General features: G+C 43.2%; 1 protein-coding gene and 1 non-coding gene across 6 annotated transcripts in view; one reads left to right on the forward strand and one right to left on the reverse strand.

Moving 5' to 3' along the window:
* The window catches only part of CLDN10 (claudin 10), a 122122-nt gene that overhangs the window by 23157 nt on the left and 75452 nt on the right, over positions 1-23513 (reverse strand). For 2 of the 5 annotated variants that reach the window (XM_073894392.1, XM_025874682.2), the window contains exons 1-3: positions 13243-13495; positions 6422-6583; positions 6252-6333 (exon numbers count right to left, since the gene is read on the reverse strand). In XM_073894392.1, the coding sequence (XP_073750493.1) occupies positions 6252-6333; positions 6422-6583; positions 13243-13462 (464 nt within the window). In that variant the 5' untranslated portion in view covers positions 13463-13495. Of the gene's footprint in view, positions 1-6251; positions 6334-6421; positions 6584-13242; positions 13496-23513 lie in introns of those variants that run through there. The other 3 variants (XM_025874683.2, XM_073894391.1, XM_073894393.1) reach the window with 2 other exon arrangements.
* LOC112827018 (U6 spliceosomal RNA) lies at positions 20052-20159 on the forward strand. Its single transcript, XR_003209133.1, has one exon. It is a non-coding gene; the product is annotated as a U6 spliceosomal RNA (small nuclear RNA).

The following is a 23513-nucleotide window of genomic DNA, read 5'->3' on the forward strand; positions in this document are numbered from 1 at the left end:
CACATTTTATTCGGGAGCCTCCACAGGCTTCCTGAAAGCATTTTAGAATCAACCAGGCATTGGGGCAGAGGTATGCAGGATGGGTCTCATGAGAAGGGTCTCTGCAGTGTCCATGCATTTGACAGTTTCAAGCAGTTGCACGTCCCTCACTCGCCGCTATGACCGAGGTGATGAGAGAGAAAGAAGGAATTACTCAAGCCTTACTGCTTTTAAATGGTTCCATGCTAGGTCCCTTTCAAACCTGCCTTCCATTTGAGAGCCAAGTGTCTTCCCATGGTGATCATTTCAATGATATCATTTCAATGTCTCCAACATTTCAAACTCCATCTCCTATGGCTGACCTCAATATACTACGTAAGGTAATGAATCGCAACATTAAGGTACTCTGCGTAGGGTCATTATCCTTAAAAGTCATAGTTAACATTTACTGAGTCCTTACTATGTGCTGATGCATGGTTCTAAATCACTGAATATTTATTTATTATCCCCACATTATAGATGAGGAACACAGGACCCAGAAAAGATAAGAACCTTCTTCGAGGTCACACAACAAGTAAGTGGCGGAGCTGGGGTTTATCAGTCTTTTCCACAAGCGTACTCAGTCTTTCCCCTCCAGGAGAGATGCAGACAGACAGTCATACACCACTGCTGATAGACCATCCCTGCTGCAAATGTCCTGGAGTGTGGGCTAGGCACAAGAGATTCCAAAATGAGCAGGCTGTGGTCTCTGCTTGGAGATGCTCCTGGTCAGGCCTGGGAGAGGGCACAGCAAGTGCGTGCAACAAATAGGAGCACCCAGGGGGGCACCTTCCCCAGAACACACATCCTGTAGGATAAGCAGGAGTTAGCCAGCATGTGAGAAAGAGAGGGAGAGGGGGCCTGGGGGTGGGGGGAAAGCAGAGTCACCAGAAAACATGGTGGACTGGTAGGAATTGCGACTTCACATGCCGGTCAGTCAAAACAAAACACAGGTGCCAGACACTTGGTTTTCAAGCGTATTTTGAAGTCATGCTAGCCTAACAAAAGCATCAGAGCCATTGTGGTGCTATGAAGTGGACTGGGCCACTCCTGAACGCAGTAAAGGCTCAGAATAGCCCTTCTTAATATTTAACAGCTGAATTGTTTTGTTCTTAATATCTGGCACGTCCATGGAACCCCTTATCCAAGAATCTGTGAGCTGTTTACCAACATTAACTCACTCTCCAAATAATCTTATGAGTGGAGTAAGCTTAAATAAACAAACATCCATAATTCATTAAATTATAATAAGGACAAAAGAGAGAAGTCAAATATCATGGCAAGGTCACATAGTGAGATCGATATTCCTTTGAATTTCACCCAGGAAAATGTGTAGTTTAGAAAGGTACTCCTTGAATTAACCATTGTTTGTTGAACCAGACAGATAACAAGAAGGAGAGAATTTATCAGAGAATAGACAGCCGTGTATTTCTAACTACTAAATAACCACAATGGTGAAAAGACTTTACCTGAGTAAAGCTTAAATCCTAGAGCAGAAACTAAACATATGTCAGGAATGAGTGCTAGAGATAAATACGTCTCTGGTTTTTAAATACTCTGAGAATAACAGAAAAGCCTGGAGGATAAGGCCCAAATGTGAGAATATCTGAGCCAAAATATTAACAATAAATCTCTATACTAAAAGAGAATAAATCTAAGATTACAACGCCCTGTTTCCTCAATTAGGGCAATTGGTTCAATGCTCCAACCTTGCACGGATTTGGAAAGAAGTTTCTTTGTGTCAATAAATTCTTACTTGGAACAGTTTATTTAAGAAAACAAATCAAGACCTCTAGGAAGTTTGTGGTTTGGACAACCAAGTGGTGGTGGGAATACCTGAATTAAATTTCATCTCCCTGGTTGGATGAATCATGCTAGGGGGTACCAGTTACCATAACCTTGCAGGAAGGTACTTTTTTGTTTTTTGATTTGGGAGGTTTTATTTTAATAAAATGGATGAAGTTGGTTTGAACAGCCCAAAGGGAAGAGTTGGGAAACCGTTTCCAAAGCTTTGCAGGAGCCCATCCTGCAGTCATGAAACATAATCACAACTTGCATGAAAGGAAAGAAGCAAAACAAAAGCAAAAAAAATGGGGAAATGGCAGAACATGACCACAGTCAGATGTAACTCTTGAAAGAACTGCAACTGTGTCAAGTGACAGTAGCCTGGGAGAAAGAACTTCCCAAATAGGTGGAAGGAGAGGAAGGGTTTCAGAATACAGAGCCACTGAGCAGACAGCGGGATGCTGTTTGCATGGCAATGGCCTCGATCTTTCCTCCAGCTACACCAGAAGCCCCTTGTTTTCTCTCATCAGTAAAGTGCCTACTGAGTTCTCTGCACATAGTAGGAGTGGAGTAGGAACTTTGATGATGAGCTTAGTCGTGTGTTTCTAACTTAGGCCACCAAGGTGGGGCCCTACCTAGGAATGTCCCAGAAATCCACAGAGAAGACTCAATTAATAGAGCACAGAATCTTAAGAAAAACAATAACAACAACAAAACTAGGTTCTGAGCCCAGACTATTTTCCAGGGCATTTTAGGACTCGGGTATGGGGCAGCTACAATTTGCTCACCCAAGATGTCAACTACAGCCCGTGGCAAGCAGCCGTCTTCACTGCCTTCCAAAAGGCCAAATGCACACGCACCTACCTGTGCCTCAGTCACGCCTTCTAGGGCTTCAGGGAGAGAGGTCACTTGGTGGTAGCTGCTTTTAGGAAGAGGGGTATGGGATAAAGATGGGAAGAGAAAAGTGAGTGTGCTTTCTTTCTCTCCTCTCTCCTCTCTACCGTGGGCTGAGACAACAGAAGCTTTCCTGCTAATCCTGAAAGGACCAGCTCTACAGATTAAGAATTTCACCTACCAGGCACAGGGCTCGACAGTGAGGGAATACATGTTTTCTGACCTCAAGGAGCTTACTCTCACCAAAGAAAGTTAGAACCTTCCTGCAGCTGTACCCTCCAAATCCCAGCCCACCTAGGGCTGCCCTGCGTTTAGCCTTGATTCTCCAACACATCCCTAAGTTCATGCACAAACCAAGTCACCGGCACCGTGGCTAAATTCTAGCAAACGCCAGCTGAGGCCAAATTAAAATCTTGCTTTAAGGATTCTACTTTAAGACCTATGAATCCGTTCATTTTGTGCGAATAGCCAGTTTCTAGCTTCTATTTTTCTTTGGAAAGATTTTGTTTATTTATTTATTTGACACAGAGAGAGAGAGAGAGCACATGCAGGGGGAGCAGCAGGCAGAGGGAGAAGCAGGCTCCCCGCTGAGCAGGGAGCCCGATGCGGGGCTTGATCCCAGGACCCCGGGGCTGCAACCTGAGCCAAAGGCAGACACTTCACTGACTGAGCCACCCAGGCGCCCCCAATTTCTAGCTTCTTAATCTTTCTAATTTTCAGCTCTCTGTTTGCTACTAAAGCTGTTGTTAAAAGATGAATCCAAGTGAGTTGATTTGCTGGCTTTTAGAGAAGTGAGCTTGTTCAAGGAAGCCTGTGAATTCCTGAAGAGGTCACCTGCCCCTTTCATGCCTCTTTTCTACCATGATGGGTAATTAGAATCTGATCATATTTACAACTCTCAGGCCTTGATATTTCCTTCATCCAAATGGACTGTATGCCTTTGTGTAAGGCACTGCCAGGGATGCAGATGTGAGTGAGCTCTTATCGCAAGGAGCTAACATGTTCTCAACATGCAGCAGTTTTAATTAATAAAGTTTGTATTTCCTCTCAGTGTGTTGTGTGAAGGGCCTGTTATTGGTAAATACCACCGATTTATAAGCCCTGTTGTTTTTCAAAAAGTGCCTCGCTCTTGTGTTTTTAATTACATAAGGTAAATTGCCAAACTGCAGGTGTTACATTTTTAAGTCACTTCAGAAAAGAGCTAATAAAAACATCTATAAAGATAAGCCACGTCTTAACTACTACACACAATTTAAAAAGGAATCTTAATAAAGCTAACACAAATCAGTAATAGGGAACACAGTGTTTCCTCTTTTCCAATCAGTTCTAAGCATACACACACACACACACACACACACACACACACTCTCTCTCTCTCTCTCTCTCTCTCCGAATTCCCACATTAACTCTACCAGCAGAGTGCCATTATTATCCTGATTTTACAGATGAGCTTGTAGACAGACAGAGCATGCATAGGGAGAGAGAGGAATGCCGACAGGTCATTAGGGGGAATGGGATAGTTCAGTGTTGCACCAACAATATGGAAATGAGGAAAACCTCTGAGTCCATAATCACTGAACTAAGTTTAATCAAAATCTAAAAGAAAATCAGAAATTCCAATGCACCAAACTGAATTAGGTGACTGAGCATATAGCAAGCAGTGAAAAAAAAAATCACACAAAGGATAGACTTGAGTTATGGGGCATATATGAATTAGCCTTGACCTTTTGAGGAAAGATAAAAATGATTTTTAAGATTCTGACAAAGACATCCTTAATAATTGTCAGGAAAATAAAGACAGCAATGTAGAACAGATAATCCAGAAAAGTGAGCAATGTCTTGAATAAAATAAACCATGAGAAATAACAGTTTCATTGTATATTTAGGATCTGAAATAAAAATATGTCATTTACGGAAAATTATATTTCATTTAAATATCATTAACATGCTTCCTATCTTCAGGAGCATGGTCTCAGTTTTCATCTCAATGTCCAGTGTCATGTATACTTGTGCAAATCTCATCATCAAACATTAGTTAGGAGAAAATTTATAAATCAGAACACATTTTTCCATCATAGGCAGGGGAGTAAAAATTATACTGGGGTCTAAAACAGTTATTTTTGCTTCCCATTTAATAAAATTTAAAATAGTTTTTAAAAACATACAAAAGAAACTCCCACGATGAAAAATATATATAGCGTACGATCACAAAAATTATGAAATCGAGTATTGTAAATCATGCATCATAGAGCAAGCATGCCTGGTTTGGCTCCCAGTCCAATCAGACAATACTGGTTTAGTCCAGGTTCCCTTGCACACATTAATTGCACACATTCATTTTCAAAAAGGTTGTACCAAGAGAACCTACTTTATCAGGCTGTTGCAAGAATAAAATAAAATAAAAGAAGAATAGAATATTTGCCATGCTCCCCTTTGTAAATGGTAGGGGCTCAACATGTCTTAGCTACTATTTTCATTTATTTCATTATATAAGCATCTAATATTTATGAATAAAAGACACTAAAGACAGAACTAAAAAATCAATTCCCTGAAGATTCTTAAATCCACCAGAAAAACAAGGAATGCACACCTAACCAGTAATTTTAGTAAGTTTTTAAAAAAATTCTGTAACACTTGACCTGAAGACTGAAAGAGCACCAGCTGCTAACTATCCACATGCATACAGATGTGGCTTCTACAGAAGTAGGTGGGTATATTCTCGTGGGAGACAAAATACCGCATATATTATTATTTCTAATTTGGTATCCCTGGGGTTTTCCCAAGGCAAAGAAAGAAGCCTAGGGAAAGTATAAAAACCAATAGCCCATAGTTAAAAAAACAAACACCTCCAACAGACTGACCTGTAAATGCCGAACCATTCCCCTGCAACCCGGACTGGTCACATCTGGGTGGTGTCCATGTCACTACAGAAGCATTTTTTAAAAACCGTGCATCATGTACAGTTTTTTTTTAAAATAAAGGTTTATCAGGTGGAGCTTGTCAAGGAGCTAATTTAAAAGGCTAACAAAAAATGAAAAAAAATGATACTTCATTGAGATGTCATTAACAGATCTCTAATCTTCAGGAGCATGGTCGCAGTTCCCATGTCAGTGTTTGAAACCATGACGGACTCTGGCCCACATACCAGAGGCTGACAAATATCAATCTGGATGGACATCAGTCAAGGCCAGCCCTTCATTTCCTGTTATCACACATCATCATTCTTTCCTCCCCCCTTCACACCTCACTTCCACTTTTCCTCTACTTGACCCGAACTGAATGATGTCCAGTGGACGAAGTTTAGAATTTTAAATCCTGTGCCTTGAGCTTTTTAGAGACAAGACGCTATGTGACACCAATGCAGTAACTAAATGCATCTTTTGCCAATGCAGAACAGAATATGTTTACTCTTGAAATGATGTCATCAAATACTATCGCTCAGCGTGTCTCACTTTCATGCGCCGTATAAGGAATTTATGTATCTTAATTTGGAAGATTAATCTGCATACATTTCCTGTTAAGCTAGGAACAGACAGACTGAGAAGAGTACTTACTTCTGCTCAACATAGAGAGGATCAAAGAATTCCGTTGTGATTTTGTTTGCATACAGGGAACAACCGGTCATTGAGCACAACCCTACAAAGTATCAGAAGGAAAGTATCATGGTTAGTGTCCTTTCATTAACATCGTGAAGTACCTTGTTTGGGAGAAAGTTACTATTTACCTGACAGTATGAATACAATCCCAGCCAAACAAGCAATTTTAGCTTTGGCTTTATCTGAGCCTCCGACTTTGGTACACTTCATTCCAAACAGGGCAAATATGGAACCAAAAAAGCCCAGACTGACAGCAGCAATCATAAGTCCTCTACATGCCTGGATATAACCTGCAATTAGAATAGGTCATCTACATTAACAGAAAACATGTGGCTATCCAGGGAGAAATTCCCATTTTCCACTGTCCTTCTGAATGATCGCTCCTGTTTTCTGAAAAAATAACCATCATCGTAAGACAAGCAAGCAAGGAAAGCAAATTCATCTATACGGACTGCCTGCCTGTTCTATGTCACACACTTCTGAGATCGGCGTGTGCATAATCCTCAGGACAGATCCCTCAAGCGTTGGTATTCCCACATTCACGGTTAAGGACACAGAAGCAGCAGAGGTTCTAGGATACACCAGAGATGAGTCAGTAAGAGACTGAAACGGATTCCACCCAGTTCTGACTACAAAATCCTTCTTTGTAAGAAACATCGTCTGCCACTATCTCAACCCTCCTACTCCTTTGCACGCTGGACCTTTTAAATGGATGTTTTAATGGTTTTGACATTATAAAATTTATAATTGGGCAGCACAGCATTCCGATATTAGTGAAAGCTTATAAATGAGACCAATTGGAATCCCGTGATAAACCATGATGAGTCTAAATCAGGAAGTATTTTGATGACATTTCATTATTTTCAGGGCACACAGAAAAGGAGGGTTGTTTACTAAAGGAATATTCCATCGTTATGAAATTAACTGTGTACATATAAATGGATGCTTTCCAAGCCCCCAAAAACCTCATTCGATTGGGTTGTCTGATCATCTTCTGACCCCACCCATTTTCTTAACCACCTATTCTTATTTGCAGAGCCAAGGTGGGGGTAAACTTCGACGTGGCTTTTGTCCAGACACTAACAAATTCTAAAGCGATAGAATTTAAACCCATAAATTTTAAGCACATAAGGTCATTTTCATTTCAGCCTGAAACAGTGCCATATTTCAATCTGAAATAGTGATGGCATACACCAGGCATAAGTAAACATTTGTGGGGTAAATGAACATGAGTGTACATCAGGCTTACGTATGGAACTAAATTTTCTAATTTGAAAAAACTCATAAATACAGCGAGTCATTTACTGTTAGTGTTCTGGCAAAGTCTACAATAAATAACAATTCTAAGACTCCAGTAATTATAAATTCAAGAAACGATGCTGACAGGTCGCCTCCAGCCCATGTTCCTTTGAAATGAAATTTTAAGTTTCAATCCTATTGCTAGGATCCAGTCTGAAGAGTACACAGAAGATGCTCTGTTTAATTGCAACAAATCTAGGCCTCCACAAATGTAGACAGCAATGACAATGATCTATTTTATAACGTGAACTACCTCCAGAGACAAAGCAGTTCTACTGGTTGTAAGGTTATCAAAAACAGCAAAGCAAATTTATTATTAGTACAACAGGATAAAGGAGGCTTATTTTGGTAGCAATAATCATGCTGCAGGGCTATCTGGGTCTCTGCTGCCAAAGACTGACCCAGGTTTTTTATTTTTATTTATTTATTTATTTTAAAGATTTTTATTTATTTGACAGAGACAGACAGCGAGAGAGGGAACACAAGCAGGGGGAGTGGGAGAGGGAGAAGCAGGCTTCCCGCCAAGGAGGAAGCCCAATGTGGGACTCGATCCCAGGACCCTGGGATCATGACCTGAGCTGAAGGTAGACTCTTAACGACTGAGCCACCCAGGCGCCCCCGACCCAGGTGTTTTAAAAGATTTCAACCCTCAGTCCCCCAGCCAGACCCCAGGGGGCAAGCAGAAGCACAGACAGATAGGAAGGCTGTTACTTAGTCCCTCCTAAGATTAAAGAACATCTATCAAGTTAAACACAACTGGCTCATCGTTTACCACCAGAGCTCCTGGGATAGTACGGTTTCATTTTTTCCGGAGATTTATTGTAATCTCTGGTTTGGAGGTCTGTTAGCTGACTCACTGCAGTCACTAAGCAGACAAAACAGCATGTGTGAGAGGTAGCCTCTATAATATATGCATAAAAAATTATCCTACAAAACTTTAGCATTTACTTTAGTAATCGTACAGGCTTGGTGAACAGAAAAAGCAGGAGCCTGGCAAAAGGCTAAATCCCACAATCAGATCATTTAGAACACGGAATGTGTTTTCCCAGATGTAAATGGTGGTAAGAATCTCAGGCTGGGGCATTCAATCCTTAATATGACTTAATATGAAAATACCAGTAGTCTTTAAACTTTATTCAACCGTTTACCCATAATACTTCTTTCTGAGGTTCTCACTCTGTTCTCCTGTCTCAGCCCTCAGGCCTGCAGCAGGACTGGTCTACTGGCACAAGCAGGAGGGGAGAAATACTGTTTCTGATGTGCTCGGGTCCTTCCTCAGTACCAACCAGAACCCTGACCCGGAGGAAAGCTACCTGTCTCCAGCCTCCAACAACGGCAGTAACCTGCTAACTTGCTGCATGCACAAAGGAAGGCACCTGACCAGCACAATCACTGGCTACATTTTCTGAACCAGGGAACAAATAACAGGGATTGGGGTTCTCCGCAGGGTAAAGCACCCCCTGGCTGTCGGCTGTAGACGGAATCCCAGTGTTGGGAAGCCTCGGTTGTGTAAATTCGGGGCTACCAGTCCTTAAAACACCCACAGACACAGGCTTAGGTGACTTCCAACAAACTCAAGAGTTTATCTTTTGCAAGGCTGACCTCTACAACCTTGCTTTTTTTAAATGTCCCAGAGGGCAAAACTTGTAAGTAACACCATCAAGTGAAGTGGTAGTAAAAACCTAGTCAAGGAGGCCATTATTTTTGACAGGTCTAATTTACTGACACCTTTAATAGCTAATTAACACATTAAAGTGCTGAGGCATGAACATATTTACTTAGAAGTTCTCTGCCATATAATTTATAGTTAACTCAATTGGAAGAAACATTCCCACTAACAAAAATAGATGGCACGTACTAAAAACAACCTGGTTGAAAATGATTCTTAGATGAAGTTCACGCAGTGCTTTGAAAGGAATAGGAGCTGGAGATAAACAGAAATCACTAGCTTGTTCAACTGTGAAATTTTCAATTAGTAAAATACAGGGACTTTAAAATTAATGAATTCCGTTGGAGGAAACCTTCAAGGTGTCCCTTAAAAGTTAAGTGATTTCCAAATGGTGTGTGCCTTATTTTCCATTTCAAAGGAGCAAAAATGAAAACATCCACTTGGTGGAGACAACTCCCTAGTAGCAGCCAGAGTGAGTTGCTGGATAAAGGGGAGAAAAAACAATGTGTTTTTCTTATGCAGGTAGCTTTGTGTACTTTTTGCAAATCCTCTGAAAGAGGAGTGGAACGGGAGGAAGGCATGAACTCTGAGGCTCAGCTCTGGATCTTCTACTTATTTACCTTCTGTGTGTCCTGATTACATGACCTTCTCTCTCTTGAGCCTCAGTGTACTCATCTGTAAAACAGGGAGAAAGCACTACCTTCAAAGGATGAACCATACAAACAGTGTCTGGTGAGTGATAAGAAACTCACCAAAGCTTCCCTCTATCATACTAAGATGGATTCTAAGCAGAACTTGGAGTTGGTGTCTTAACATAAAATTAAATCTACACATTTAGCTTTTCTCGGCCTCATTTTCCTTATAGGGAAAATGGGGGTTACAATGATAACCCCCTGAGGATAAGGAATCGGAGCTTTGACCTCATGTAGAAAATTCGGAAAAATGTCTCCATCATCTGCATCCAAGAAGCTCCTTCTTCCCCCTAAGACTAGAGAGAGCTGTGAGCCTTCTCTCTTCCTTCTTGCATTCTCTTTTTAGTCTAGAGCTTCTGCCTCGTTTAAGGGGAGGACTGGCTTGCTCAGGCCTGTGGTCACCAAGGCCTACAGTAATGCAGCCTTCTCTGCCACTTCAGCGTAGTGCCAGGAAGTCCAATGTGCAGTGTGATGTTGGCTGCACCTGCTTCAGAACCAGCATCCAAAAGATGCACCTGTCCTGGGGAACACAGCAGAGAGCTGACAGAGGGGCCTGCTCTGAGAAGGTCAACTTACAGGAGGGGGGATCAACTCCTCTCTACGTGAAAACAAAGTTGTGTGATTAAGCCCCCCAAAATGTTATTCTGAGAGACACAGAAAAGTAAGGCTTATCACCTTGGGTTAGGCGATGCCGTCTTAAGTCACAGAAGGCAGACGCAGCAGGAAGAAACTGATAAATCTGATCACAGTACACAATTTAAAGTTTTGTATAAGAAAAGGCATCATAAATTTAAAGACAAGCAACGGGCTGAGATTGCAACATATATAACAAATCAAGGATTGACATCCAGAATTAAAAAAAAAAAGACAAATCATTTATGGGCACTAGGCTGGCTCAGAGTCAGAAGACTCTTGATCTCGGGGGTTATGAGTTTGATCCCCACGCTGGGTGCAGAGATTACGTGGATAGAGAAATAAACTTAAAAATGATCACGTAGGGGTGCCTGGCTGGCTCAGTCGGTGGAGCCTGCGACTCTTGACCTTGGGGTTGTATGTTTGAATCCCACACTGGGTGTACAGATTACTTAAAAATAAAATCTTAAAAAAAATCATTTATATTAAGAGGAAACAACAGACTGTGGGCATAAGATATAGACAGGCAATGTCTGAAAGAAAAAGAAAGTGGTTAATAAATACATGATAAGATGGTAAAAATCACTGGTAAACACTAGGGAAATACCAATGAAAATGATAACATGATACTATGTCACCCATGATGCTGGATGAAAAACTCAGTGGTGAGAATGCAGACAAACAGGCATTCTCATATGTTGTTGGTGGACTGTAATTTGGCAGTATAAACTGAACATTAAAATGTATCATCTACTGCCCTGACAGTACCATTTCTCAGTATCTACTTTACAGAAATACACATGTGCACAAAAAGATGAATATGAAGATTTTCAGTACAGCACTAACAACGGAATGCTAGAAAGGGTCCATTGTCCAACAATGAGAAAGTGGTTCAACAAACCAGTTTGTCCAGACTTACGAATACTATGCAGTTGTTAAAAAGAGTTACTTCTATATGTCTTGGCTTGGAAAGATATGTTTTTACTTTTAGAACATTGTAGAACAATAGGGAGTATGAAGTCATTTGTGTTTTTTAAAGTCATTTTCTAGACATATGAGCACACATGAAAGGCCATTTTGCAAGTTGGGTTGTACATAAATGTCACTCCTTTCTTTTCTCCATCCTCAACTCTCTCCAAAGCCTCATAATTGAGGGCTATGCCCCCCTCCCTCCTCACTACCTGACCTTCCCCCAAGTCTCCCTGCCAACTTCAGTCTCACCTCGGATACATAATGTGACAACTTCGCCATTCTGCACCCCATCACTCTTCACAGAGCATTTATTTTTCACTCCTCTCTTTCGTGCCCCAGCTGTCTTATAGAAGGAAGCTGACGTACCTGGCACACTATCTCAGGTAACAACACAGTTAACAGCAGAAGAATGCACTTAGGACAGTAATCATCAATCCCAAATTCCTGAATGTAAACCACAGAAACAAGAGCCTGCCTGTTCAGAGCATCTACCTGAATGTGTGCTCTACAGACCACAGGAAATTCAACAGTAATTCTAAGGGATCAACAGTGTCCCAGCTACTTCTTTTACACAACAGGACGAAGACCTGGGTGTCACCCATCTAAAACCAGGCACATATTCCTGTTTATATGGAGGTCCTATCAAATACCACATTGAGCAACAGTTTGCTTTTCATGGCTAGCACCATCTTAAGGGAATTAATTCTTGTCTTTTATTGAATCAGCTATGCAAATAAAAACCTGCAGTGGAATAACAAATTTTTTTTTAAAAAAGAAGGAAAGAAAACACCTCAAAACTAGAGATAAGGCAAATGAGTATCCTTAACATTACCCCGGGATCTATTTAGTCATGTGCTATAAAATCCTGGAAGAAATGAGCCTAGAACTTGAGCAGTCATTGTAACTGGGTTGACATCTACTGTTCTCTTGAAACTAACACAGAGCCAGTTTTCTACGTGACCATCCACCTGTCGCTCTAATGCAATTCAATATAGAACCCAACTAAAAAGAACAAAGCAGAAAGCAATCTACAAAAGAACAACAGGAGACCCGGAGAGCAGATGAGGGAGGCAGGGACACAGGCCTTGGCAGTCTCTGGCACAAGATTCTTGCTAGCCACATTCTCTACCCACTGCAGCATAGGCAAGGGCTATTTATTTGCATAAAACTTGGAAGAAGCATTAAAGCCCAGGAGGACACATTTGTTGAAGCGTGGGGTTGTTTTGCTTTTTTTTCCCCTTGGGTGGGGGGTGGGGGGAGGTGGGAATGGGATGACACTCCCTGCAATATGTCACTTTTTCCCTTGCCTATTTTTAAAACAACTAACAAAATGGTTAAAGGGAGTTGAGGACAAGCAAATTCGGCTTTGACAAGCCGATGATACCACTTTAATCAGGACGCAGCTCATTCGGGGAGTGCTGGGTGAGGGGACAAGCGTGACTCGGTGGCCTAACGGTCCCCGAGAGATGGGGATCCCGCAATCATGTCCTCGACTCTCAGAACTGCGAAGGTGCTTCCCTCCGCCGCCCCCCGACGCCTGAGTCGCCCACCCCACCCAGATGTGTCCCCCTCTCCCGCCCCGGGGTGCCGGGCTCCGGCAGGCGCCCCCGACGGACACGCGTCCGGGCACCCCGCCTGCCGGGCAGGAGCGAGGGCTGGGGGCAGGGGCCGAGGGGATGCAGACCGTCCAGCGCCAGCATGGAGGGGAAGTCCTTGCAGTTGGAGACTCCCGTGGAGTCGGTAACGCACGTCTTCCACAGGTTGGCCCAATAGGTGGCGGTGGTGATGACCGTGCCGTCGATGGTGGACACCTTCCAGTAGTCGGTGGGCAGCGTGGAGGACACCAGCACCCAGCCGGAGATGGAAACCATGAAGGCGATGATCTCCGAGGCCGTGCTCGCCATGCCGCCGGCTACAGCCGCGCTCGCGCTCGCGCTCGCGCTTCCACTCGGGGCCCCGCCCCCCCCCCCCCCCCCCCCCCCGCGCTCCCCGCCCCGGGGCTCCGCCCCCGCCCCGCCCCCGCCCCGCCCCGTCCGCGGACCGGCGCTAGGGGGCGCGCACGGGCCCGAGTCCAGGACGCTCCCTCCTGGGCCGAGAGGGCTGGCGGGGAGCTCTTAGGCTCGCTGCCCGGGTTCTCTCCAAACGGCTGGCCCGGCGCCCGCGGTCGGGGGAAATGTGGCCTGCGTGCCCCTCGCCCCCAGCCCCCGTATCTCAGGGCCGGGACCGTGGAGAGCTGCTATCCTGTTGGACAGACTGGCAGCAGGACGTGGACAATCTGCTGCGTCCCGCCCCCACCGTCACCCCTCCACCTCCCTAGCCCTACCCCTGGCAAATAGCTTGGCTTCTAGAGTGTAAAAACAGAGCAGAAAAAGCCTTTTGTGCGGCGCCTGGGTGGCTCAGTTGCTAAGCATCTGCCTTCGGCTCAGGTCATGATCCCAGGATCCTGGGATCCAGCCCCAAATCGGGCTTCCTGCTCAGCGGGGAGCCTGCTTCTCCCTCTTCCCCTCCCACTGCTTGTGTTCTCTCTCTCTGTGTCAAATAAATAAATAAAATCTTAAAAAAGAAAAAGCCTTTTGTGAGCTCCGAAAGGACACGGCCTGAACTCTAAAGGTTTTCATGCTATGCTCGTTTGCGTGACCCTGTTCAGTCTGTCACGGAGGGATGACTGCAGTTCTGGGCTTAAAATCGGCCTTGCCCTAAAATCCTGCAGTTCTTTTTGGCCCCGTGATATGCAGAGAGTCATTGTAAAGAGGTGTGTGGCACAGGCCTAAATTCAAGACATCAGCGTATGCAGAGCACAAGCTCCATCGGAGCCTTCGCTGCAATTTCGATCTTGAATGTTCCAGCCACATAGCTTGTGCTAATGCACTAAGCGGAGGACGTGCATTTAAAGACATTTTGCCTGTATGGTCCCGTCAGGCTCCCAGTTCTGTGAGTCTATTCTATCAGCTGATGGCTCTATCACAGTGGAAACTGTTCCACATCTTGTTCTACTTTTTTTTAGAACTACCACCTTTTGCACCTAAATGAAGAATAAACTCATTCATTTCTTCATTGCTGTGTCGAGTTAAGCATAAAGATCAAGGTGTCCTTTCAGTTTCTGAGGTCACAAATCTGGGCATAAATGACAGAACAAAGACATTGGCTTTACTGTGGGGTTATTATTTGTCCATTTAAAGTTCTTGCAGTTCTTGGTATGAGCTTTCAGGATTCACTTCTTGCCAAAAGTAACCAAAGGTCTAAAACCTATAAATCAGTCCTCTACAATAAAGCTAGTTGCTACCCCTGTGTTTCACACTTTCACTCATTGTGAAGAGTTTCTCAATTCCTCTTTGTCACTTTTTTTCTAATATCTATATATTTTTATTTTAATTCCAGTGTAATTAACATATAGTGTTAATATTAGTTTCAGGTATACAATATAGAATTCAACAATTCTATACATTGCTCAGTGCTCATCACGATAAGTGTGCTCTTGTCACTTTTTGTTTTAACCAATGGGTGCAGAATGAAATCGGAAGTGATTAGATGTCTGTGAAGAAAAGAGGAGGTTGGATTATAGAATCATCAAAATTTACATTTGGAAGGACCATTCGAGACCATTAGGACACACTCCACACTCGGCCCAATGATTCTATTTCTTGAGATTTTTTTTAAGATTTTATTTTTATTTATTTATTTGACAGAGAGACAGTGAGAGAGGGAACATAAGCAGGGGCAGAGGCAGAGGGAGAAGCAGGCTTCCCGCTGAGCAGGGAGCCCGATGCGGGGCTCAATCCCAGAGTCCTGGGATCATGACCTGAGCCGAAGGAAGACGCTTAATGATGGAGCCACCCAGGCACCCCTTTCTTGAGATATTCTTGAGATTCGGTTCATGCTAAAACTTCGGCCCCATGAGGTTCAGTGCATGTGTTCTGGTTTGGTTTTGTATTGTGTTGACAGCCTTTTAGAAAGTTTTTCTGTATAATGAACTCAAACCTATCTCTCTCTTTTTTTTTTTTAAGATTTTTATTTACTTCAGAGACAGAGCACAGAGGGAGAGGGAGAGGCAGACCCCTGCTGAGCAGGGAGCCTGATGCAGTGCTCAATCCAAGGACCCCAGGATCATGACCCAAGTGGAAGGCAGATGCTTAACTGTCTGAGCCACCCAGGCGCCCCAAACCTGTCTCTTTTTCTTCCACCCAAATGCTGTCATCTGTGCTGAGACAACACAGGGTAAGTCCTACTCTTGAGCCATGCAACAGCCCAGGGAACTGTGTTGTGTGTGCATGGTCATGTCATGCCTCATAGGAATGGGAATAAGGGTGAAGATTGTGTGCATATGGGTTCCATTTCTATACTGCTCTTGGTCCCACCTTATCCTGGTGTGTCAAGGTTAAAAACAGTTTGGGAAGCACCTGGCACCCCTCATCTTTCTCATCTTTGCTGCCATTCAAATTGATCACCTTTGACTATAGACTACAAAGTATCCACTATTCTTTTGTACGATTTGCCTTTTTAACAAGCTTTTATCATCTCATTTCTTGCCCTCCAGCGTATTTCCACTATTATTTCTCTGCCATATTCTTTTCTGACTGATATGCTTATTTCTAAAGCAGTTTACTATTCAGAAAACACAAAAAGTCATGAACCAGGACATTCCCTATGGAGTTTCCTAAAATTCAAAATTGCACAAATTTTGGTTTTGTACTTTATTTCGAGCCTTGTTTGAGAGTCTCTTTGTGTCTTCCTCCTGGTAGGTACTCACTAGATTTATTGATTCTTTCTTTTTCTTTTTTTTTTTTTCCCAGACAAAACCCTGAGTCACTTTTGACACATAAAAAGTATAGTATTGTGACTCTGAAGACTCAAGCAGTTTCTAATTTTTCAATAGGTTGGTTATAAATTTCATTGTTTGGAACCAAAAACTCATTGTTTGTTTTAAAGAAAGAACTATGAAGAATGGTTTGGTGTTTTAGACCAGCCCCTGAATGTTTATTTAACAGATTATGTAGCTTTCCCTATTGTACTTAAAAAAAAAATCCATAAACCCAGGGGTGCCTGGGTGGCTCAGTCAGTTGAGTGGCTGACTCTTGATTTCCGCTCAGGTCATGATCCCAGGGTGCTGGGATCGAGCCCCTGTGCAGGCTTGATGCGCAGCGGAGAGTCTGCTTGTGGATTCTCTCTCTCCCTCTGCCCCTCCCCTTGCTCATGTGGGCTCACTCTCTCTGTCTCTCTCTAAAATAAATAAATAAATCTTAAAATAAAATCCATAAACCCAGATCACCATTGCAACATAGTTTCCAGAGGAAATAAATTCGGAATTCCAACTTAGAACTCCAAGAAAGACTTTCTCTCTCTCTGCTGCATCACCAGATCATTTAAGCCCAGAATCTCTAGGGGTAGCTCTGGGAGTGAGTTTTCCAAAGCTTCTAATGTATAATCTGGCTGGGAACCACAGCTCTGACTGGCTGAGATGCATATATATGCATATAAAGTGTTTATTTAGTAAAGCAGATGGTGTGCATTATAGAGAGAAAGATTATTAATCTCTTGGTTGAAAACTTTGAAAAAAGAAATATTCTTTTACTGTAGACACCATAGCCCACAATTTCAACTTCAAAGGGGTTGAAAATACCTTAAGGGATCCATAAATTAAGACCTGGATGACAGCACTATTAGCTCCTTTGCCCGCTGAAACAGACTAGGGTCGTCACGCCTGTGGATTTGATTCATTTCTTTTACTTTTATCCTTTGTCCGTTGTATGAGGTTGGACAACCTAAACTCTTTTCTTTTTCTTCCCTGGCACCTACAGCATAATTGCCAAAAAGTTCTATTTTAGAGCCCACAAATGCCTGACCAAAAGATGAAAACGTTAACTTCCTTTAGTACCTAAAGAATATTATGTAATGAATCAAGCATTTATTTTAAAATGTCTTCTGTCGCAAGCATTTCAAAACCTGTTTAGTCAGAAGAAACCTGAACATAGTACATAGTACAGACAAAAACGTAATTCAACATAAGAATATCTAGAAAATGAAAACAGACTGAATAGAGATTTTTTAAAATCTCTAAATAAATGGCCTGTTTCACTTTAAGATTATAGAGTCCCAAATAACCTTTGCAGTTAATCTGCAAACCCATTTACAGAGTACCTTTCCACTGATAAATGTTTCCTTATTTTCTTTAGGATTCAGTTCACTGAAATTTTTACTTAATTATTCGGGACAATCTATCCTTAATTTGAATATAAGGTGAATACAGCTAGAAAGTTACTTCTCCAAATTATTCAAAGTAATATCTTAATTAACAATAATCTGGTCTTTACAAAAAAACTAGATTTTTTCCAATATGAAAATGCTAATTTATCTATAAATTAATAAATTTGACATGAAGGCAGCTAACGTCCTGAAATATATTCTGAACCTTTCCACTTTTGAGACCTAAATCACTGAGATTAGCATTGGAAGTTATTTCTTTGGCATTATTATGGTTATTAAGAAAAAATAGAGGACCCCCCCAGGGTTGTTCAATAGGAGTGAAACCAGTTTAGCTGACTAAACAGGAAATTTGCAGAAATTCTTGAGATTCAACTCACCTGCCAAACAACACAGGTGTGCCTCTTAACAACTCAAGGATTTTCTAGGCATCAAATTTGGTTTCAGTATACATTAGCTCCTTCCTAGATTCCAGTGATGTGGGTGCTGCTAATCGGGTGGGAAGAAACTGAAGTCCTGATAAATATAGTATTAACTAAAAAAACAACTACCCAGGAGCCAAATAATGTTACACCATGTTAGAGAAGACATTAATGCTGATACTAAGAGAGTAAAATAGCATATCTGTGTTCTTTTTCCTTCCCTTTTCCCTAAGACTGTTTATCTTAATGCTCTACACTAATTCTATGATATTTATAATCTCCATAGCATGAAAGCTACAGAGTGATAGTATGATGAGAATGAACACTCGTGCTCATCATTGCATCATTAATCATATACTTGTGTGTATATATGTATAAATATATAATTTTTCTGCAAATTATGAGGAAACAGTGTTTTTATTTTGGCATTTGGTATCCTCTGAGGCTGTACTGTATCAGAATGTTTCAATGGGGGACGCCTGGGTGGCTCAGTTGTTTAAATGTCTGCCTTTGGCTCAGGTCTTGATCCCAGGGTCCTGGGATCAAGCCTCATCCGGCTCCCTGCTCAGCGGGGAGTCTGCTTCTCCCTCTCCCTCTGCCTGTCTCCCTAGCTTGTGTTCTCTCTCTCTCTGAAGTAAATAAAAATCTTTAAAAAAATTTTCACTTAAAAATAACAAACAATGTCCCGGGCAATGCTGATTCATTGAAGTGTCTGGAACACTTTTCTTAAAATGGATTTGTGTTTGGGGCGCCTGGGTGGCTCAGTCGTTAAGCACCTGCCTTCGGCTCAGGTCGCGATCCCAGGCTCCTGGGATCGAGCCCCGCATCGGGCTCCCTGCTCAGCTGGGAGTCTGCTTCTCCCTCTCCCACTCCCCCGCTTGCATTTCATCTCTCGCTCTTGCTGTCTCTCTTTCAAATAAATAAATAAAATATTATTTTTTTAAAATGCATTTGTGTTTGTGTGTAGATGAAGAAATGTACGTGCATATGTCTGTATATATATGTACGTACACACACACATTATAAAAAATTCATTAGAGTACTCTGTTAGTTCTGTCTTTTCCATGCTTTGAGTCCTGTACTATGCTCTCAGCCAGTTAGAATTTAATGAGCACCCACCATTTTCCCTTACTATCCTGAATTGGGGGTCTTCTGTGGTGTATGGTATTTACCTTGCTATGGACTGTCTCTCTTACGTTTATTTTGTTTTCTGATGAAGTTTTGACCCATATTAGCTAAAGAGTGAGCTACAATAAAACAAAGGAAAGGGTCCCATCCAGATGTAAAACGCAAAGTTTTTTGCTTTCCATTTTTCACTAGGTACTTCTGAGTTGTTTCTGGAAAAGCTACATCCCACGGACATGCCCACAGCAGGGAGGGATGGATCTTGTTTTTTCATATCCTCGTAATACTTATTCCATCTGACTATATAATTATTATCACTTTAAAAACCAAGTTTCTTTATCTCCAAAGTTCACGTTCTTACTATATTTAAGTGATATCCTAGTCATTCCAATTCTGAGGGCACTTAAAGATATGTTTTTTTTTAAAGATTTTATTTATTTATTTGAGAGAGAGAGAGCACGAGAGGGAAGAGGGTCAGAGGGAGAAGCAGACTCCCCGCTGAGCAGGGAGCCCGATGCGGGACTAGATCCCGGGACTCCAGGATCATGACCTGAGCTGAAGGCAGTCGCTTAACCAACTGAGCCACCCAGGCACCCTTAAAGATATGTTTTTAAAGATAAAAAAATACAAATACTGAAACGTTCCAGAGACGGCTGCCTGCCTCAGTCGGAAGAGCATGCGGCTCTTGATCTCAGGGTCATAAGTTCAAGCCCCATGTTGGGTGTAGAGTTGCTTAAATAAAACTCAAGTGCTCACTTCAGCGGCACAGATACTAAAATTGGAAGGATACAGAGAAGATTGGCACTGGCCCCTGCATAAGGATGACACACAAATTCTTGAAGCGTTCCGTATTTAAAAAAAAAAAAAGTTCCAGACATTACCTCCTCTTATCTGATTATGAGAGAAAAACAGGGGTGTGGGAAGAGAGAAGTTTGGAATATTGCACTGAGATATCAGGGAGGCAGATGTGTATGTATCAGAGAAGTAGAGACATGGAAGTAAAAGGGAAAGAAGAGTGACATGTAGTAACGAAGATGTTTTCTCTTTATTTTTTTCAAAGATTTATTTATTTCAGAAAGAGAGCGCGCACACACGCGCGCTGCAAGTGGAGGGGAAGGGCAGAGGGTAAGAATCTCAAGCAGACTTCTTGCTGAGCGTAAAGCCCCCATAACGTGGGGCTCAACCCCACAACCCAGAGATCATGACCTGAGCTGAAATCAGGAGTCAGACGCTCAACTGACTGAGCCATCCAGGCGCCTCAGATGCTTTCTCTTTAAAACATTGATTGGGGGCGCCTGGGTGGCTCAGTCGTTAAGCGACTGCCTTCGGCTCAGGTCATGATCCCAGGGTCCTGGGATCGAGTCCCGCATCGGGCTCCCTGCTCCGCGGGAAGCCTGCTTCTCCCTCTCCCACTCCCCCTGCTTGTGTTCCTGCTCTCGCTGTCTCTCTCTCTGTCAAATAAATAAATAAAATCTTAAAAAAAAAAAAAAACATTGATTGGGAGTGAAAGTGATTAAGAGTAGGAGGTGATGAAGAGGACTTTTCAGATGAGCTTGTATGTATGTGTGGAATGAGGAGAGAGAGGCAGGACCATTGACTGATTTCTGCCTCCCTGGGTTGTTTTAGCCCTCTCTTACTCTCAGATATATAGATATAGAGCGTTGGAGAATTAATGTATCTAAAAAGCAATAGTTCATGTTTGGGGAGATGAGGAAAAGGTGGAAAACAATGATGGAATTAAGCATTCATGTCATGTCAGCACGATCAATTTCCTCTTTATTTTTTTCTTTTAGAGTTGATTGTCCAAGTTTCGGAAAACAAACTTGTAACCACAATCACCTCATCACCAAACATTATGTTTTATTTGCTAGATGTGCCCAAAATGCAAGTTTTCCTGCCCATTGACCTTTGTGTTCCATTTCCTCTCCCATATCCTGGAGGGCATCCCCAGCTGTCACAGACCTTGTGGGAGGTGCATTTGAGGAATGATTGAGAAAGCAGAGGCAGTCAGAGACTGCTGAACATCACTGAAACCTGGGAGGAACGAACAACTGTTATGGGAATAGTGGCCTGAAAAAGCTACAGCCAGGCGGTCGGTTTGACATACGGGGATTCGAAGAGCCTGGGGAAGCCAGTGTAAGAGCAGAGGATTCGTTGCCATGAGATCTTCAAATGGCTCATATGGTTCAGGTTTTTGCTTTCACGTTAAGCACAGCATTACTCATTCACTGAAACAATTCAAAATGCACTTATTGGGGGGCTATTACGTTCCAGGCATCCGTTCCCATGTTGTAGATATGGTGAACGAAGTGGACAAAATCTCCACCCAAATATAGCTGACATTCCACTGGAGGAGACAAGAGTAAGGTAAGGGAAATGGTTAGTTTATCAGACGATATGTGCTAAGGAGAAAGAAATTAAGTCAGTGGGTGTGGGGGTGTTCTACCAAGTGTGTGTTGGGGGGAGGTTGGCTTTTAAATTTTAGTTATGTGGCCAGAGGAGGCCTCCCTGAGAAGATGACTTTTGGGGAGAGACCTGAAGGAAAGAGGGAGCTAGCCATGTGGCTAGGTTTCTGCAGCGCATTCCCGGAGCGGGGAGCCCATCTGCCTTGTCTGAGCAACACTGGAGGGGCCGGTGTGGCTGCAGCAGAGAGGGTGAAGGGGAGCGTCGTGGGAGATGGGGTCAGAGAACGGGGTCTGTGTGTGTGCACCTGTATGCCCACGTGTGTATCTGAGTGTCTCTATGTGTGCTTGTCGGTGTGTTCATGTGTCATTGTGGGTCTGTGTGTGTGCCCACGCATCTTTATGTGTTTGTGAGTGTGTACTTGTGTGGGGTGTCAGCAGCTTGTGGAGGGCTCTGTAAACCCTAACCACTTTGGCTTTTACTCTGACTGCAAAGGAGAGACACTGGAAGGTTTTGTGATCACTTGGGAACAGGAGGTCACTTTGGGAACAAGGATGCCAGTTGGGAGGCTGGTGCCATAATCCCGCTGAGTGACGGCGGTGGCTTTGATCAAGCTGGTAGAAGTGCAGTGGTGAGCGATGGCCAGATTTTGCAGTTTGGATCTCTTTTGAAGGTAGAACTGACAAGATTTGCTGATGATGGGCTGTGAAGTATGAGTGAAAAAGAGCAGGTCAAGGAAGACATCGGGGTTTTGGCTGCAGGCATTGGAAGAGTGGAGTTGTTTCCCCGAGGTGAGGAAAGCTCTAGATGAGCAGGTTTAGGGGTGGAAACAAGAGTTCAGTATTAGAATGCCCAGTGGACAGCCAGGAGGAGGAGCCAAGTAGCATCTACAATTCCAGAGTTGAGGGCAGAGCTTCAGGCTTAAAAAGTACACTTTGGAGTACTACTCGGTGGTCAGGTGGCATTTCGACCACGAAACTAGCCGGATCCTTTCAGGCTGAGGGTAGATGGGAAAGAGCTATTCTAGGAGTCGAGGACGAACCAACAAAAGAGATTGAGAAGGTACAGCCATCTAGGGCAGAGAAAAACTGGGGCAGAGACTCTGGAAGCCACGTGAAGAATTTTTTTTAAGGAGGAAGAAGTGGAGTGATCAATGGTGTCACACACTGCTGAGGGGACAAGCCGATGGCAAACTGAAGAAGGAAGAGCTCCTTGACCGGGGCGGTTCTGGGGAGAGGGGGGCACACACACCAGACCAGAGTAGGGTCCGTGGAGAATGGGAGGGAGAACTGGAGGCAGGAAGCATAAGCAGCTCCTTGAAGAGAGGAGAGAAATGGTTGTGGGGCCTGGAAGGAAAGTGGATTGTGAAAGGTGTTTCTTTTTTAAAGTATTTTCCCATTTAAGAGGAGAGAAATAATTATATTTTAGGGCCTCCGACTGGCTAAGGAAGCTTTGTGCAAATTCAGGAAAGATGCCCTTTCCCCTGTGTGGCTGCAACCCCGCACGAGGACAGACAGCTTGGAGAGCCAAGTGTGGGCGCAGGGTCCCACGCCACAGGCAGCCTGCCTCAAAACTGTTTTGTCCGGACGCCTGGGTGGCTCAGTCGGTTAAGCGTCTGCCTTCGGCTCAGGTCCTGATCTCAGGGTCCTGGGATCGAGCCCCTCTTTTCGTGGTTCAAAGCAACAGCTGTTTCTATGTTTGATTTAGGGTTTGTAAAGAATTAATAAAAAGATCTAAGTCGGAGGGGGAGACGAACCATGAGAGACGATGGACTCTGAAAAACAAACTGAGGGTTCTAGAGGGGAGG

Source organism: Callorhinus ursinus, unplaced genomic scaffold (genome assembly GCF_003265705.2).
Source record: "Callorhinus ursinus isolate GAN/ISIS: 27379988/994484 unplaced genomic scaffold, GSC_fseal_2.0 scaffold7, whole genome shotgun sequence".
Lineage (NCBI taxonomy): Eukaryota > Metazoa > Chordata > Mammalia > Carnivora > Otariidae > Callorhinus > Callorhinus ursinus.